The 18,796-nt window shown below is 36.0% G+C and overlaps 1 protein-coding gene across 1 annotated transcript; it reads right to left on the bottom strand.

The window, feature by feature from the left end:
* Positions 1–1,823: 1,823 nt before the first annotated feature.
* Positions 1,824–17,768, bottom strand: LOC149775365 (uncharacterized). The gene is made up of 11 exons (XM_089943426.1): positions 17,633–17,768; positions 16,251–16,589; positions 15,517–15,649; positions 10,270–10,478; positions 8,587–8,671; positions 7,330–8,102; positions 6,868–6,967; positions 6,018–6,202; positions 4,134–4,331; positions 3,333–3,523; positions 1,824–2,232 (listed from the first exon to the last, which is right to left on the bottom strand). The coding sequence occupies exons 1-11, from the start codon at positions 17,712–17,714 to the stop codon at positions 1,960–1,962; spliced, it is 2,568 nt and encodes an 855-aa protein (XP_089799552.1). The 5' UTR covers positions 17,715–17,768; the 3' UTR covers positions 1,824–1,959.
* Positions 17,769–18,796: the final 1,028 nt, after the last annotated feature.

The following is an 18,796-nucleotide window of genomic DNA, read 5'->3' as shown; positions in this document are numbered from 1 at the left end:
CAGGTTAAGATGATAAAGCTATTTCCGTGTATATTCGTATAGTCTCTATCTCAATCTTAATTTCAATCGCACGAAAGAAGTGATTTCTGCATTTTTGATTTTTTTCTCCAGTTGATTTATTAGACTTTCCAGTAAGGCAGAAAATTAGGTGTCTTTGAACAAGACAAATATTAGTTAGAATGAAATTATACGGACATGAAACATAAACGTTGCCACACCGGAGAAGCAGACAGATGGAGCAAGATGGCATTACGTCAAGCTGTATGGCAAGAATCATCAATCAATGTTATACTATATGATTTAACCCATATCTTGTCAAAAGCAAGCATTTTGTCTCAAGTTGATCAAGAATTAATCGAAGGCTGCTAAACTGACTTTATACTGAAGATGAAATTGCTGTTATGTATATTTATTTGCGTGCTTAACTTGTGCCTGTGATTGAGGGTAGCGTTTTTTCATACCTGACTTTTTTCATGTTGTGGCTGAGGGCTGTGAATGGTTTTATGCCTACCTGACTTTTGTCTTGAGTTTAGGTAGTAAACACAATGTTGATTTCAAGAGTTTGTTGAATTTTCCATCGGATATTTTAGCTCTCCAAAAACAACTGCATCATACGTCAGGTTGTTATTTGTATATATTGAGGTTTGGTTAACAATTTTTTATTCCTGTTTTAAGACAAATATTTGGAATAATTTATTGTTGTCTTCAGATATATTTAAATTACTCTTTGCAATTACAATGAACTGACTGAGCTATTGCACAAAGTCAACACTTTTGGATTATTGAGAACTTCTTCAATGGTTTTCCTGTATTGCATCATCACGGCGCATCAAGATATTCATTATTATTGGAATTCACTCGGAACATTCTATACATTATGACGTGTGATAGGACATTTAGAATTATTTGGGATTTAAATCACAATACTGAAAATGTCTCTTAAATTATTATGTTGTAACTTAGAGAAATAAATTATTTGTTGAATTTTTACTAAACTTGTTGGTTTCGCTTCTTTATGTTCCATAGTTTAAGGCCTAAAGTCGTAACATTGCCATATCTAATGTCCCCTCTTTTGGACAAAAAGATTTGTATTCTGATTGCTTCATGTGGAATTCTTAAGTTTTGTAAATTTCAAACTTTCCTTCTAATTGGCACCAACATAGCCAAATATGTGTTGAGGTGCTGCATTTCAACTCATTTATTAATTTTGGAAGTATGTCGGAAATTCGTTTCTCTCTTTTTTAACATTTGTTTGGAAGGATTCAGCTTCAAGAGCATTTGTGTAATTCTGTTGTTTTCCATGCTTGGACCATTACTTTTCATTGGCACCATATGGCTAATATATACATATCTAATTTTAGATTTTGCAATATTTTGGGTATACTTATATCTTCCCTATCGCTTTGCTTAGTTTCAGTCAGTTAAATAGGTAATATGATGGCAGGTTAAATGCAAAAGAGTGTGACCGCTCCGGTGGCCTAGTAGTTAGAGAGTCCACCTCGGATGCGGGAAAACGCGGGCTCGAGCCCCGACCGAGTCATATCAAAGATTTATATTAAAAAAATGGCACTAACATTTGCCTAGCTAGGCGCGCAGCATTAAGAAGTTAGTGTTTGGACTGGTTGGCCTGGTGTCAGGATAATGTGTCTGTGTGGGAACATCATGCCACATGTCTCTGGCATCATACCCCAGTGCTAGACATCACTATAAACTGTCACATCGTGGTGAGATGACTGAAAAATTGTTAAAGCTACGTTAAACATCCATATCACACGCACACAATCACACACGCAAAAGAGTGTTCTTGCCAAAATTAAGATACATAATTTGCCAAAATGTTTTATTTTCAAAATGTATGCACATTATTTTTAAACAAATATTAATGATATTCAAATCAGAACTCAAAGCAACTGATGAAAAAGTAAACAGAAAAGAAGTTGTCAGGTAAACTTCGAGGAATCAGAGTTTCATGAGCCAATTAATTTCCCAGTTTTTCAGGTTCAGCTGATTCTGATTCCTAGGAAGACTTCTCTCGATGCTCCGCTTCATGATGTGTTCGTGTATAACGTACAGATTGAAGGGTGCAATGGCGAACCTTGACCTTTCATTACACACGGTGCCAGCCCACGTCTCCACTTTTCTCTGCAGGATTGCCATGATTGAGTCCTTCCTCAAGGTGGAGCTGATGTGGAATTCGACAAGGCTGACGTTTGGATTGAATACCATTAGCACCTAAAATTACACGGTAAATCTTTGCTTATAAAGCCTGATACGGTCTATTGCACAGACGATAAGCAGCAAATCATATTTAAACAACGGGACTTTAGTGGCTGATAGCCCTGGAATCAAGGATAGGAACCAATATTCAATGCAACACATCCGACTAGAAACATTTTGACTGGAAACCCTATATAAATTTATTGCTCACACCATAAACTTTTATCCATAAAACTTTCAGCACCAATATTACATTCCTAATGCTTTAAAGTAATTTAGTTTTTCACAAGCTAAATAATTCAGCAAATTTTTAAAATTTGACATAACATCAATTTAGGGAATGAATTTATTTGACTTTGTTTGATAAGATGTGGCGGATCTTAATATTTTCTTTTTCGGGCATTAATTTTCTTTACATATTTGATTATTTATATAGGAACAAAAAGTTGGTGCCTTTATACAATCGTACATGCATCAGTGGTATAAATTGTTATTTATGTTTATCAATTTGTATTCTGGTAAACAATGAACAGTATTGGATGGTCATTATGTCAGTTTGACGAGTAACAAATCTCTTGAATGTCCGTATTGTAGTTTCTTTTATAACTCTGGAATTGCAGCTATTTTTATAATTTAATAATTGATGAACTGGTTATGTAAGAAATCCTGGCGAGTTATCTTTTGCTAATCTTTTACGAACTTAAACTTTTTTTTATGAAGAAAACGTTTACACAATATTCAGAATAATTCGAAAATAAATATTGAATTTTTGCGATGACAGGGTTGACAATTTAAGATTGTGATAACTGACTTTATAAAACAAATGTGCATGCTCAAGTGGCATTGTTGAGACTAAAATAATTTCGATCATGTCATAGTTTTGAAAAGTTAGGCAACTAGATCAATACACGATATGCCATGGTACCTAGTGGTGTAATAATTAATTTTTGACAGTGGTCTGCATACCCAGTGGAAAGAAAGCAAGTTTTTTGTATACATTTGATACGTTTGTGATCAAAAGTAGATTTTTTGTTGGCAGACAAAGTATTTCTTTTTTCCATAACAATATCGACTTATTTAAATAAATATATGTCGTAAAGGATCTTGATGCTTACTTTAAGAACAGCTCGCAGAATAGACAGATCCCTTTGAGTATCGATGTAAACTTTAACAACACCACTGGCATGCATTGCCAGCTCTTGATGTACTACCTCAAGTAACGGGCTGGGGTTGTTCTCATTGCTAAACAATCTTTCCTCCACGCTATCCTGAGCATTCGGTTTGTATCGTGCCGATATCACTGGCACTGAAAATAGATGCGGCAATTCTGTATGAGCATAAGGTATTATCTACACCGTGTCATCTATACTGGAGGTACCAAACAAATAAGGGAAATTACTGTAATTTCTGTTGTAGTTTCGTTAGTGATAAAAAAGAAGATTGTGCATGTTTCTCAAGACCGTCGATATAGCTTTTTGAATGTGGGTGAGACCATATTAAGTTTGTCGGATTATCGATTGGAAGCCAAGCGGGCTCATATTCTACCCAGGTTGAACCGGCTAGCGTGGTGTCCCTTTTGGTTATACACTTTACTCCAATTACCACGTCACGATAAAATGTTTCATGTGTTGATATGTCGTGAAATACCAATCAATCCACCAGTCGAAATCGTTCTTAATTAATTTTTCCACAACAGAAAGTTTCTTGTATCACATGTTTTCTTTACAACCTCATTAAAGTAGCGCAATGTAGAAGTTAATTTCCGAAGATATTCGGTCATATATATATATATATATATATATATATATATATATATATATATATATATATATATATATATATATATATATATATATATATGTGTGTGTGTGTGTGTGTGTGTGTCTGTGTGTGTGTGTGTGTAACTTAACACTTACTAAGTAAAGAATAAATCTGGACATTCTCTATGCAAACGTTTCCATCATGACAGGCGAGAGAATGAACCGTAGACTCTGTATTTTCTGGATTGAAGATTGTTGTCTTGTTATTCAAGTTCAGGAATGGTGAGCTGGCACGACTCAAATATTTGGCCACCATGACGGAACAGGCCTTGACTTTCTTGTCCCACATAGGCCCTACATGGAAAATGATAAGCATCTAAATGCACGGGAACACAAACACTTTCCAACACTTAAAATACCTTTAACGATAATATTGTTGCAAATGATTACACAAATATACGTGAGCACTCAGATGCACACATAAGCCAACAATAAAATATCGAGTTCACACACGTTTACTCATATGAAAAAGCCATTCGTTTGAAATCAAGGTCCCTGTATCTAGGGTGGGGATTATTTTCACAGAAGGGCCATTCCACAAATTTTGTAAGTCATAACGGGACGCACATTTCCACTATATTAATGAGATTAGCACACAATCTATTGTATAACGACCCATTATGTTATTCCCATAATAATAACAACAGTTAGCTGAGTACATTATTACCCAAAGTATATGTTAGTTTAAATAGAGGCAGATTCAAGTGGTTTCATTTATTGCCTGGAGTCACGGCGGGCAGGATAGAGTGTTAGACGGACTGTATTTTGCCCAACCCTACAAGTAGACATGCATATACAAACGTACCATAGCATACCTGGTACATTGAAATTTCAAGCATTTAATGATGTTGTACAGATTTCTTTTTTTTAATGACTATCCAATCACATGCAATTTCCCAGATTAACACATAATTAAACAATAAGTTTGAAGTTCATGGGTTCATACACATTTACAAACAGGAAGCAGGTCTTTTTGTGGAGCAGAATCAGAAATACCATGTCAGCAAAACAAATGTTTCTCATGCTATCAACAAGGTTAAATTGGATTCCCAGTTTACCATGATTGTTTTCTCGAAATAATTATGCATTTACAGTGAATTATAAATCTGTCATTAATTAAAAGATATATCATATATTTTTCAAGTTTTTATTCTTATTCGCAAATTCAGTATTTCTATATTCCATGCATCCTTTTTATATTTGTAATGCTCTAGCAGGTGGGAACACCCCATCATATATATATAATTTAACATTTCCGAAGTTTTAAAATATGCCGATTAGATGTTTGAAAACAATGATAGTCTTTGTGAAAAACTAAATCCAGAATACAAATCCAAATATTATAGTATTGTCTTATGTTATGGATGGAATTAGGTTTAATGCCAAGAAAACATTCTTTTAAATATTTACCTCGGATTGGTATATTGATGAAAAAATGTTGATAAAATTGTGGAATTTGGACTCAACTTATCAATGCGCAACTGGGTCAAAGCGCGTGTATTCGTTACGAAAGCCATTAATCTTCGATGTCATATTTACTTTGAAGAACGTGCGTGTATACGGATCTGTTTAACGTCTGCTACTACTTTTCTTATCACCGCACATACCTGGGTCAATCAGAGTCATCAAAAAATGTATAATTTTCAAATCATTTGTTTATAACAGCACTGTATGAGACGAAACGATAGCTAATGAAAGAATTTAAAAAATGGACTCCCTATTGTTGATAAAATCTTACCTGATCTCCATAGCTCTTATAAAAGTTTGATTTAAGTGCACTTGAGTTGGTTAATAGGTTTTACTTTGGGCTAACCACATATATTTGTATGCATTGAAGAAAAAAAACTGATTACCTTTTTGCCTTGACAGCTTGCAATAAGAAGGAGATGTAAGAAAGAAGACGAATAAAGGCAAGTAAGTAGAAGAGAAAAATAACTTTATACGTTATGTTCCACAATTTCTATACCAGTGTCAGATTACCTGAGCCAGGACAGCCCCCGCAGATATTTACTAAACATTCATTAATTTCGTCCATAATTTCTTGCCGAGGCAGTCGACCTGACCCGGCGGCTGAGGTCATTTGCTCTTGAAGCTTTCTGGCTTCTTCTTGTAAGAAAGGACGTGCTCTTCGGCAGAAAGAGTCATCATTGGGTAGGTCGCATTGTCTACAAATTGGAAATGTAGATAGGTGAACGTATTGAGGGACAAAACATAAAAATATAATGATCAAAATGTTATATTAATAAAATTGCCGAGAACTGCGATAGAGGTGTGAAAAAGTGGTTAGATATACTTAATATTAGCTAAAATAGGAATGAAGGATTTACACCTGACGCCAAAGGTAAGGGGTTTAACGCTTCTCTCGATAATCATTCTGACTTGATCTTTTATCAGCTGATCAAAAAGCAACAATTTACCTGAAAGAAGGAATTTGATAAACATGAAAAACACGAGATCAGTGGCCATATGCCATTACTGTTATTATATCGGTATGGCTGATGTCCAAAACTGGAGCGAGCAATCTGTCGGTAATAAAAATCCTAGTTACGAACTAACTTATTACACTGACGTGAATAATGCGGGTAAAATGTAGATAATGTAAAATGGGATGCAAATATTTAGGGAACCGTAGAATTGAAAACGATTACCATAATTTAAAAGTTTAGAGAAGCCTTGTTGCGAAATCTGCTAGGTTTCCATTTTAAGTTTCATACCTCTTCAATTTAAATTGTTAGCAATTTATGTATTAACGAATATTTTGTCGTTCATTCAAAAGACAAAGATACACGAAGAGATTACTTTTAAACATTTTCAAAGTGAGTATACATACGGCGGATGTCCTAGTTGAAAACTCAGGTAGAATCGGTCCGAGCTAATGATGGAGCTGGAGCACATTGTAGCTTTATTCAAAGGCACCACAATCACTCCTCCTAAAAGGATAATGTAGTTATGGATTTTTATTTTCTTTAGGACGAATGTCCTGCAGCAGTGATCATTTAAAGATGAAATCATCTGGAAAACGTTATCTAGATATATGATGACACTTTATGGCCTGGCTGTGCAAATTTATCTAAGTATATTTATAACAACATAGCTTTGAATATTAGAATCACGCAAACTATTGGGAGAGTTTAAATATATTGATCAAATAAAATGTATGCAAACACTGGTAATGGAGGTTTTCCGCACTTTATTATCTTCTCTCAAGGTTTTAGAAGAAGCACTTTCATGTTTGAAAACATATCATATAAGACTATTTAGATATGAGGAGATATAAGGAGTGAAGTCCAACCTGAATTAACTGATTCAACAGCCTGCCTCAGAAGGTTAAACAAGGCATCTCCACCCCCATTCCAGAAGTGTATAACATCGGTTTCTTCATGAGCAAATACGGGCCGGATATCCAGATACAATCGGTCACTATGGCAACCAAGGCCAATTGACCTCTGTTGAAGCTGAAGCATTGGAACACAGTGACGAATGACAGACATTCCTACTTTTGCCAAATCCTTTAGATCAAATTTTGTTTGAAGTCCTATCTCAACGGCTTGGCCAGCTTGGAATCGAAACAGTTCCTCTGGATGTCGTGTGTCCAGATTTCTAAGGTTTTCGGATTGGGGGCGGTACGCAGACCCAGGGATAACGAAAAGCTTTTGACCATACTCCGTCGAGGCCTCTTCCAAACAATCCACTAGCGAAGAGTCAACTCTGAAATATCGATGGTCCTGATGTTTGAAATCCTTAACGAAATAACTTTCAGATAATGGAATCTCCCCTAAATGACCATCAAGTAAAAGTGGCTTGATGGGTTCTCCATCGAGTTCTTTCGGATAAGAATACTCCAGCGATTGGTTTTCATATACGGATATTGCCATTATAAATCTGCCACTGGGAAAGGACACCTTCCTCGCTTGAAAAGATTCCTGATATTTTACAAAGACCTCTATGAAGGAATTACTGGGTATAACCACAAAGTCAAATCCTGCACAGACAGCTAATCTGGCAAGTTCTTCTACCGAGTTTGAAAATCCAGTAGATGTATTTGACCACTTGATTCTAGCTGCTCTGGAAAAAGAAGAAAATTTGTCTTTGTTTCAAAATGTACAGTTATGTATAGCATACACAAAAGTCCTTTTTCAGCATTGACATAAACTGACAGAATAAGTACGGTTAATTTAGAAAGGAATACAATCACAAGTGTTGTTAATATGCAAAAGGTAATATAAACGAATACATTACATCTGTTTGTTTGAATTCAGTGTTTAATTTACCGTATGAATTAGTTACTTATTTAGAACCCTATTCTCTGATATTCAATTTAATAAAGTACGTTTGTTGCTTTAAAACACTCCGTGTGTGTGTGTGTGTGTTTGTGTGTGTGTGTGTGTGTGTGTGTGTGCGTGTGTATGAAACAGATGTATTTGTGTAACCTTTCAAAAATATTTTGAGCGAATCGAAATAGAAAGTTATTTCATTTCTATCCGAAAGAAGTGGTTTTTCCTTAATCTTCACATGAAAAAAATCCAGTTTGAGTATCTGAAATATTTACCTCCCTTCATAATACAGCGATGAGTAGTTGCTGACGCCATTACTGCCTTCTTTGTTTTCCACAAACGCTGCAACAACCATTATTTCTGAAAGTTATTGGAAATGCATAACATTATTTGACTGAAGCTTTATTGTCTTGACTGCAAGACACAAACGAGACAAAAGTCATTTTTCTGTTGGCTTTATCGTAGGAGTTGCAGGAGTCAGTGTTTAGTATTGACAGTTATCTTATTTTCTTTGACACTGTTTATATACAATCATGAAACGTAATGGGTTTATTTATCTTGGACATACTCAACGCAGCCAGAGTATGTCACGGTGACCTACATTTCACGCTTCAGAGAGGACCTTTGCATTCTGCTTACTTTCGTTGACATTGAACAGTCACGAAACGTAATGGTTCAGTTTATCTTGAAGGGTGCAAACATGTCATGATGACATAATTTTCACGTAACTGTGACTAAGTTATGTTTGGTATTTAGCTCAGTTTGTCTGACGATTTTATGCATAGTCATTTAACACGATGGTTCTATCCATCTTGAAGGTTAATACTTACATACAGAAATAGATTACAATGACCTATATTTTCGCTTCTGTGATTACGTTAAGCTTTTGCATTTCACCCAATTCTCTGACATTGTTGAATGTACAGTCGTGAAACGTGGGGTGTATTCAGTTTGGGTGACCTATCTTTCACTTTCTAGCTACTCTATTATGACATAGCTCAGCAGGCTAGACACAACATTTAGAAGGAGTCTTGTAGTATCATTCTTGAAAGTTCCGTTTATAAGATGGAACATGTTGACATTGAAAAATTAGCAATAGCAAAATGCACAACGCGACCACAAGTCTAATATGTCCACCAACTTTTGTTGGGATATGTAAACAGTGTTGGAACTTGGTGTGGATATGAGGTGGGAATGGATGGATCGACAGAAAAACGAACTACGTAGCACATATACACTATAAGTCAAATATGTGTTCCAGGTGAGATTGGTGGATGTAAGATTGAACAAACACACGTATGAGAACGTTACAAATAATTAAAACTTAAGACTTATGAATAAGAAAACAAAGGTGAAACTGAGGGAACGAATTATTTTCTTTCGTTCGCGCCAACTTCCTTGGGCAGTTGTTCAAAAAGTATACTCTAATATAATGAAGCTTCAACACTGTGTCTAGACTGTTGAACTGTGTCATAATACAAAATCCTTGAAAAGTAGATAGAAAGTGAATACACCCCTTTAATTCATCCGACAGTCAATCCGTTCTTCATTCACACCTAATTAGTTAATGCACGCATACTGGATCAATATTATCTTTTCATATCGAGAAACGTCAGCTTTAGTACAACTTAATATTTCTTCAAACCATCATATAAATTTTGTTTTTGGGACAAAATAATAAACTGTTCTTAGCATACATATTGAACTTTATATGGATCTCACATTTGTGGTTTTTGATGTGCCTTTTGCTTTTTGTTGTTTTATTTAAATGTTTTTCTGTTTCAATGTTTGTTAGTCTGTTGTCCATCTTGCGTTCCATCCATCTACCATTCAGTTTCCTATCCGAAGAACAACTGGGACACTATTCTACATCATTTTGTCTTCAGATGTACAATTTGTCAGGGCGGGGGATATAGATTACTCCATGTTATTAATCTTCTTTAACAAGGTGAACTTACTTCGTGACTCCCGGTCCGCAAGTTTAGCTAGTTTTCTCAGCCGGAGAGCTAGACGAGGTGTCATGAGTCTTGTACCACACCAATCCCAGGTTCCCTGAGAATCGTTAGCTCGTTCACATGACCTGCACTGTCTGGACTTAGACCCACACCAACCTGTGGTGCTCGTCTCAGGTGCAAACTCAACGTCATCAAAGTGGTAGTAATACAGTCTGAAAAGAAAATGCGTATCTATTCAATGTAAAAGTTACATATAATTTATATACTCGAAGAAGTAGATCCCAAACTTCAGCAAACGTTCATTTTATTATAAGCTAAAGAGAGATTATTTTCACGGTGCCAACATTTCACTTCTAATATTACAAGATGTCTGCAGTCTATTGAGTTTTTCATGGTGCAATCCTTCATACATTTATTATTATTATTATTATTATTATTATTATTATTATTATTTACTAAAACAGCTATAGTTAAATTTAGGCGGACGTGGATTTCGTAGGAGACTGGATAATCATAAATAATCCGCCACTCCACCCACTCCAAAACTTACCTTGGTGTACAAAATCAATATGAACAGCAACAAAATACAACTGCCTTGTTAATAAAATATGATTATATTTCCTAATCATTGTATAATTCAAACTGGCCGCTACCATTTAACCGGCTTGAAGCATCTGTTCTGGTTTCTGTGCCGTTTTCATGATATATGTGCTTGTTGCCTGTCTTCGTCTACGTTATTGTGTTTATCATGCATTGGCTGTTCAGTTGGTATGTGTTACTTCATCTCTTTGTTTTGGAAACGAGAACAATTAGACTTTTTCTCAGCTGTCTTGCTCCACTGCTAAAACGTCCTTTGTTGTTGAACAAACCGCCATCACGTGATACTTGCTAGTCCACCCGTTTATGCTATGATGGACCCTCACAAATTGCTTTAAATGACCACTGCTTGGCTCTCCATACTACATTGTGCACGTGACTAAACGAACTTGTACTAAATTCATCATTACTTAAATGTAAACGGAGGCACAAAAAAGAAAGTTTCAAAGCTGACCGGCTTAGAACAGGGAGAAAAATTCCATTTATCTCTCTTTTGCCCTTTCCGGCTCAACAGTTTTAAAATTCGGCCGTTAATTTTGATAACCTAATTCAAATCCCTATTAAATCGTCAACCTTTGTGTCTACTGTCCAAGAGATACCACTGCGTATCGCATTTTTTAATACCCAATCAGTAGGACCACCGGAAAAGCGCACAGAAATAGTTAATTTTATCAACGACAGAATATCGAAGTCATTTTCCTGACAGAAACATGGCTAAAACATCAGGCGATGAGCCCAAATGGGCGAATTTAACAACCACTAGTCACTCCATCAAGTCGTCCCCCGCAACTCTCGCGAAGGTGGAATGTCATCGCAAGAACTCCATGATCAAACGTCTTAATAACACCACAACCTTCAATTTCTGCCACACATCGTTTGAACTAGTTCAAACCACACTCACACTGGAACAAAGGTCAGTCCATTTTTCTGTCTCTACCGCCCTCTTCCTAGTAGATAAAACAAGCTGACTGAATCTCTCTTTTCGGAGCAGTTTTCGAATCTCATGGAGTATGGAAATTCGATAGGTAGCAACATGGTTATTATTGGAGATTTCAACTTTCACTTTGACTGTCCTGGAAACCCATCAACATACAAACTCCTAGATTCCATTCATGTTTTCAACCTCAAACGGTCAGTTAACCAACCCACCCATAAACATGGTCACATTTTAGGCTGGATTCTTCATAGACCTGATGATAATATTCTACGGTCATCAGTGGTATCCCACGAACTTGCATCAGATCACCTCTGCATTATATGCCATCTTGACGTATCAGTCTCTGACCCTCCACCTTTATGTGCTACTAAAAGAAACCTCCGTATGATAAATAGGACCAAACTAATGCATGAGATCCAAGCAAACCTAACAACTTGCTTACCTCCTACAACAGAACAACTCGATAACTGCCTGCGTTCATGACTTGGAGAACATGCCCCAGCAACCAAGAAGAGTATAAATTCAAAAGTGTTCTCCGTGGTATAGCAGTGTTAGGGACCGGTTTCGCACTGCTAAAAGAGACCGCCGTAAAGCTGAGAGGCTTTGGCTTTCCACCAGACTCACTATTAATAAGTAAATCTATGAAGCCGCTAAGAAGAACGTCACAAACATAGTCCACACAGCGAAATCAGCCCACTACAATACTAAGATCACGGAAAATTCCAGCTGCAAAGAGCTCTTCAAGATTACAAACAAGCTAATGTCAAGGAACAAATGTACACCACTTCCAATAACCTTCTTTCCAGTCGACCTTCAGGATCTGTTTGCAAATTTCTTGCGTGACAAAGTACAAACAGTTAGAGATAAGCTAGGCAACGCAATTTCAATTTAATGGTTTTCACCATACAGTTGCGATACGGAATTTCATTGGCAACAGTTAGGAGCATTTGAACCTGTCTCTATGGATTTAGTAGGTACAATCGTGATGAAGAGTGCGCCAAAGTCATATGAACTTGATCCAATTCTAACATCAGTGCTGCTTCAGTGTTTAGTTCCAATATCGTCTTCACTAACTGATGTTATTAATACCTCTCTCTCAACCGGGGAATTCCCATCATTTTTCAAAACTGCCATTGTAAAGCCTCTGCTGAAGAAACCAGCACTCGACCATAACGATTTAAAGAACTACCGCCCAGTTTCTATTCTCCAATTCATATAAAAAATCTTAGAAAAAGTTGTTCTATCACAACTTGTATCTCATATGAGTTCAAACAGTCTTTTTAGCAATGTACAATCTGCATATTGTCCTTGCCACAGTACTGAAACTACTCTTTTGAAAGTAGTTAATGACTTTCTCTCTGCTTTGGATAGCGGAAATAATACAGTCCTCACCCTCCTTGATTTGTCTGCAGCATTTGACACAATAGATCATGATATATTACTTAACCGTCTCCAGCATGTATTTGACATTCATGATACAGCCTTATTGTGGTTAAAGTCCTACTTGGTCAACAGGATGCAAATTGTGTCCGCAAATGGAATACACTCCAGCCCAGTTGATCTATGTTGTTGTGTTACACAGTGGTCTGTTCTTGGACCTGTTCTCTTCATTATATACACTCAGCTTCTCTCGAGTGTCGTAGATATTCATCCATTGTCTCACCAAATGTACGAAGATGACACACAAATATGCAAATCTAGCCACCCAACTGAAGTTGATGCTATCATCCAAGGTGTAGAGATGTGCATTTCTGATGTGAAATCATGGATGACACGCAACAAGTTACAGATGAATGATGATAAAACTGAAGCCATTCTGATTACAACACAAAGACTTTCTCATTCACAACCTTTACCTCCAACAATAAATATCAGAACACCAATATTAAATTCACACAATCAGTACGAAACCTAAGTGTTACTCTGGACAGTACTCTCACACTGCACCAACATGTCATGAACATATTGTGTAAGGCTGCATATCTTGAGCTGAGATGCATCAGCTCCATTCACAAATATGTTTCGTTAATGCCAATAAAACACTTGTGTGTTCATTAGTACTTTCAAGACGGGACTATTGTAATTCAATTATGTCTGGTTGGTCTCAATATCTACTCCAGAAACTTCACAAAGTTAAAACATAGCTGCTCGGATCATCATTAGAATACCACGATCAGAGCACACTGGCTATCCATTCAATCCAGAATCAAACACAAAATTTGTTCTATGTGCTACGTTTCACTGACAGACTCCAGCCCAACATACCTATTTGACTTCACCCATGGGTTCAAGCAGTCTTTTTAGCAATGTACAGTCTGCATATCGTCCTTGCCACATTACTGAAACTACTCTTCTGAACGTAGTTAATGACCTTCTCTCTGCTTTGGATAGTGGAAAGATTACAGTCCTCATCCTCCTTGATTTGTCTGCAGCATTTGACACACTAGATTATGACATATTACTTCACCGTCTCCAGCACGTATTTGACCGCTCCAGTGGCCTAGTGGTTACAGCGTTTGGCTCGGATGCTGGATGTCGTGGGTTCGATCCCCGACCGAGTCATACCAAAGACTTACAAAAATGGTACAAACAGCTGCCTCGCTTGGCGCTCATCATTAAGAAGTTAGAACTGGTCGGCCTGGTGTCAGGTTAATGTCACTGTGTGGGACATCATGCTACATGTCTGGGGCATGATGCCCCAGTGCTGGACATCACTATAAACTGCCACACTGCAGACATCGTAGCAATATGACTGAAAACTTGTTAAAGCTACGTTAAAATCCAAATCACACACACACACACACACACACACACACACACACGCACACCAGCATGTATTTGACATTCATGACACAGCCGTACTGTGGTTAAAGTCCTACTTGGTCAATATGACGAAGATTGTGTCCGCAAATGGAATACACTCCAGCCCAGTTGATCTGTGTTGTGGTGGTCAACAAGGGTCTGTTTGGACCTGTTATTTTCATTCTATACACTCATCCGCTCTCAAGTGTCATAGATCATCTTCCAGTGTCTCACCAATTGTAGGCTGATGACACCAAAATATGCAAATATAGCCACCCAACTGAACTTGATGATACCATCCGAAATGTAGAGAGATACTTACGTTCCTCTTCTGACAATCGTATACTTATTATTCCCACTATGAAAACGAAGTCATATGGACAACGTTTTTTTTGCATACCAGGGCCCAGCAACGTGGAACGAACTGCCCACTGAACTTAGACACAAAGACACAGTGATCTCATTTAAGAGTACTCTTAAAACTCACCTATTTCGACTGCAAGAACAAATTTAAAGACCTAACAATGTTTCCTACCTTAAATATTTTCAGCATGTTTTATGTTCTCTAATTTAATAGTGTTTGCTTTTTGCAATCATATCATTATACATGTTTCTTTTATGTTTTATGTGTTTAATGTTGTAAAGCGTTTCGAGCTTCTAAAGATTAGGCGCTATACAATGTCCTTATTATTATTATTATTATTATTATTATTATATCTCATTAATTACAACATTGATATCAATAGGTAACGGGCTTTGCAAATAACAAGAATCGACTTAATTTTTCTTCCTGTTGTTTTAATCCTTTCTAATACTGCATTATATGGAACAATATACCTTTTACTTACTTTTACATTAATTTTAGATTTGGATGAGTCCAACTGTTAAAACCATTGACACTTTATAGACCTTACCTTGTCAAGCCATCTTCAGAAAATCGTGACAGAGGTCCCATGGCTGTCCCACATATACTGTCTACTGTCCCTCTTCTGGGATGTTTCCCACCAACTTTTAGCATTAAAGAGGAGTTACAGGTTCCAACTGAAACTGAACACAGACAAATTTAAATACAGAAAACTGACAATGTCAAGTTTGACGATCAAGGCCACACACGCAAAAATATGTGACAATATTTATTATGGGACAAATACATTAAACATTTATGTTGAATTGAAGCGACATTTCAGAAATACTCATTCTAATTAAGCCACAATATAAATTTCTGTCATCAGGTACCATATAAGGGATTCGCTATTGTTTAAGAGCTACTTTTTATAAATACGGATCATGCGTAAATTAAACTCGGCGCGATTGAAAATACTGTATCTGTATTCGGAATAACCTTTACAAATTACTACATGACACACGCATACACATACAAACGCTGTTCGTAGTTATTCGATATAACAAGAGCTTAAAGTGTGCTCGGAAAAAGTCATTAAACGGAACTAAATTTCTGACTTGGTACTAATTATATATATATATATATATATATATATATATATATATATATATATATATATATATATATATATATATATATATATATATATATATCTTTCACTACGACACTTCCAACAGTATATAATTAGTAACTCAGAAGGTTTTTATTTGGCATCGAGCATATCACTCATTTCTAAACTCTTACGTGTATTTTCAATTGCATTATGAAACATTTGTTTCGGGTCTAATTCTGATGACTCGTTGATAGATGGTTCTACTTCTTTTTTAACCGCAAGGTGAAGAGCATTCCTCTGTGGATTATAAACAACATATGGGAACTCTGAGCACACCGCCAGCTGCCCCAGTCTCTTGTAGACATTGGTCGCATTTTCAATTTCAGGAGTATGGTTTCCATCTTCTGACATTTCAGTTGTTATTGCAACATACGCCTCCCTGCCTTCATGATGGAGCGAAATGTTTGCATACTTTCCTTCTGAGTGATCAGAGTCGGGCTCGTCAAACGCTTCCAAAATAACGAGTCGTCCTAAAATAATTAGAGAACTGATGATATATATTATATATATATATATATATATATATATATATATATATATATATATATATATAGAGAGAGAGAGAGAGAGAGAGAGAGAGAGAGAGATGTATAGTATGAACGCTGTATCAATGATATAATACGAGATGTATAACTTTCATGAAAGGAAATGAGGCTTGATGAGTTTCCTTTCAATGAAAAATGTATACATCTCGTGGCATATATACATATATCTTATTTATATCTCATACAAATACATGTATTTGTCCTTTGAACGGAGGTAAGATTTACTACAAGCAGCTGTGTATTGAATGAGTGAATTAACTCCTCACATCACCCAAGTGTGTCCGCTACCAAATGTAGTTATATGCCTTTTGTGCCTATTCACAATCACCTTTGCTTATTGATGAGTTGATTGTTTTCTTTTTTCGTTTCTATTTTTCTTCACAATGATTAAATCAATGTAATACACACTTATGATTTAAATATGAAAGAGGGTTTTAATGATGAAAGTAAAGCGTTACAAACGATTGGTTAACTACGCCATTCACATGAACACTTAGCCATCACGTACTGGCGCATCGAAATTAACGTGGAATAAAAACTAAGAGAAAGGACGAACCAAGAAGTGGTAATTAAAATATTTTAATATATTTACAGTTTATCTAAGTCACTGTTCTATTTTAGTAACAGTACCATTGATCATTGACCACAAAACTCTCTCTTTCTCTCTGATCTGTTTGACATATCTTTTACCACCATTCAAAAGGCCAGTAGCATCGTGGGAAGACACACACGAATATCTTGTACGCGCGCCATCTCGTAGATTTTAGCTTGTATCTGGCTAAGGCGGTCCAGAGAGAGAGAGAGAGAGAGAGAGAGAGAGAGAGAGATAGAGAGAGAGATGCATTTTGACATTTTCATATTTAATTAATAATAATTGAATTTTAGAACCTTATACTATGTTTAAGAAACAACAACAACGAAATATTAAATACATCACAGAAAGTGTACCACGTAACCGAGAAATTTACCGTATAATGTCGTCATGGTTTGCAACTTGGTATCATTGATAAACACTGTAGATAGATCCCAAGGAAAGTGCATACGTATCATTACGCCGAACCATATTCTTGTAGGTTACTTGGTGTAATTTCTATTTCAATGTTTTAATCCAATCCAAATTCCTTTTCTCTCTCACTCCACATTTATGAGTAATTTGTCCATTATGCACGAGAGGGGAGGGGGGAAAAGAAAGCAGAAATGATTGTGATGAAAATGTGTACCATATTAAATTCATTTAGAAAACGGGGATTATTAATATCATTTATCGTTATTTTTATACGTCACTAATGATTAATGTTTGGAAATTGATCATTGGTTTAGAATCAATTGCAGACGCTAACGAGAATGTTTATATAAGCGTATTATTGCGCCATGGGCTGATCACAATTTGATATACCAATAGAATTGGTATATCAAATTGCTTTATACCAGCACTTTAAATGCCATGTTATTTATATTGTATGTGATATATATATATATATATATATATATATATATATATATATATATATATATATATAAAATCTCAAATTAGTAATGGTTTAATATTGAATTTATGGAACGAGTTGAATAATGTCCATCTTTTGCTAGCATTGGCGAGCAAAAGCTTGACATTCTTCAACGAGTTTCATAAATGTAATAATATTAAATCATTACCCATCTGGCGTTTCTTTTATCACATAGTTTTTATTTCATTGGAAATTATTTAGATGGAAAAAAGAACGAATAATTTCTTTCATTCTGACGGATTGTGCCTTTCTTACAAACTACAAATCAAAGAACAAGCGTCCTTTCAAACAAACATAACATTCTGCACAGACAAAATCATGTTTCAACACGGAACGTCCGATGCGCGTGATGTAGCATTGCTTGATGCAGTACCCCATTAGACTGTAGTAGACGATCCATGTTAACGTAATCAAACATGTCACTTTCATAACTAAACATTACTAAGTTGCAATATGCATGTGAAATAAGGTTTACTGGATGCAGAAATTCCCATATTTACTGTGATGTATTTGTGACCGGATATTTGCAGTATTTGACTTGGAACAGCAGACTACAGAATACGTAAACAAATTTCATTTTGAGTCGGAATTGCAACACATATTTACCGCGTAAATATGCAGTGG

The sequence above is a fragment of the Sinohyriopsis cumingii genome, chromosome 19 (assembly GCF_028554795.1).
Source record: "Sinohyriopsis cumingii isolate HCF-2022 chromosome 19, ASM2855479v2, whole genome shotgun sequence".
NCBI lineage: Eukaryota > Metazoa > Mollusca > Bivalvia > Unionida > Unionidae > Sinohyriopsis > Sinohyriopsis cumingii.
This window is presented reverse-complemented; position numbering and strand designations above follow the sequence as displayed.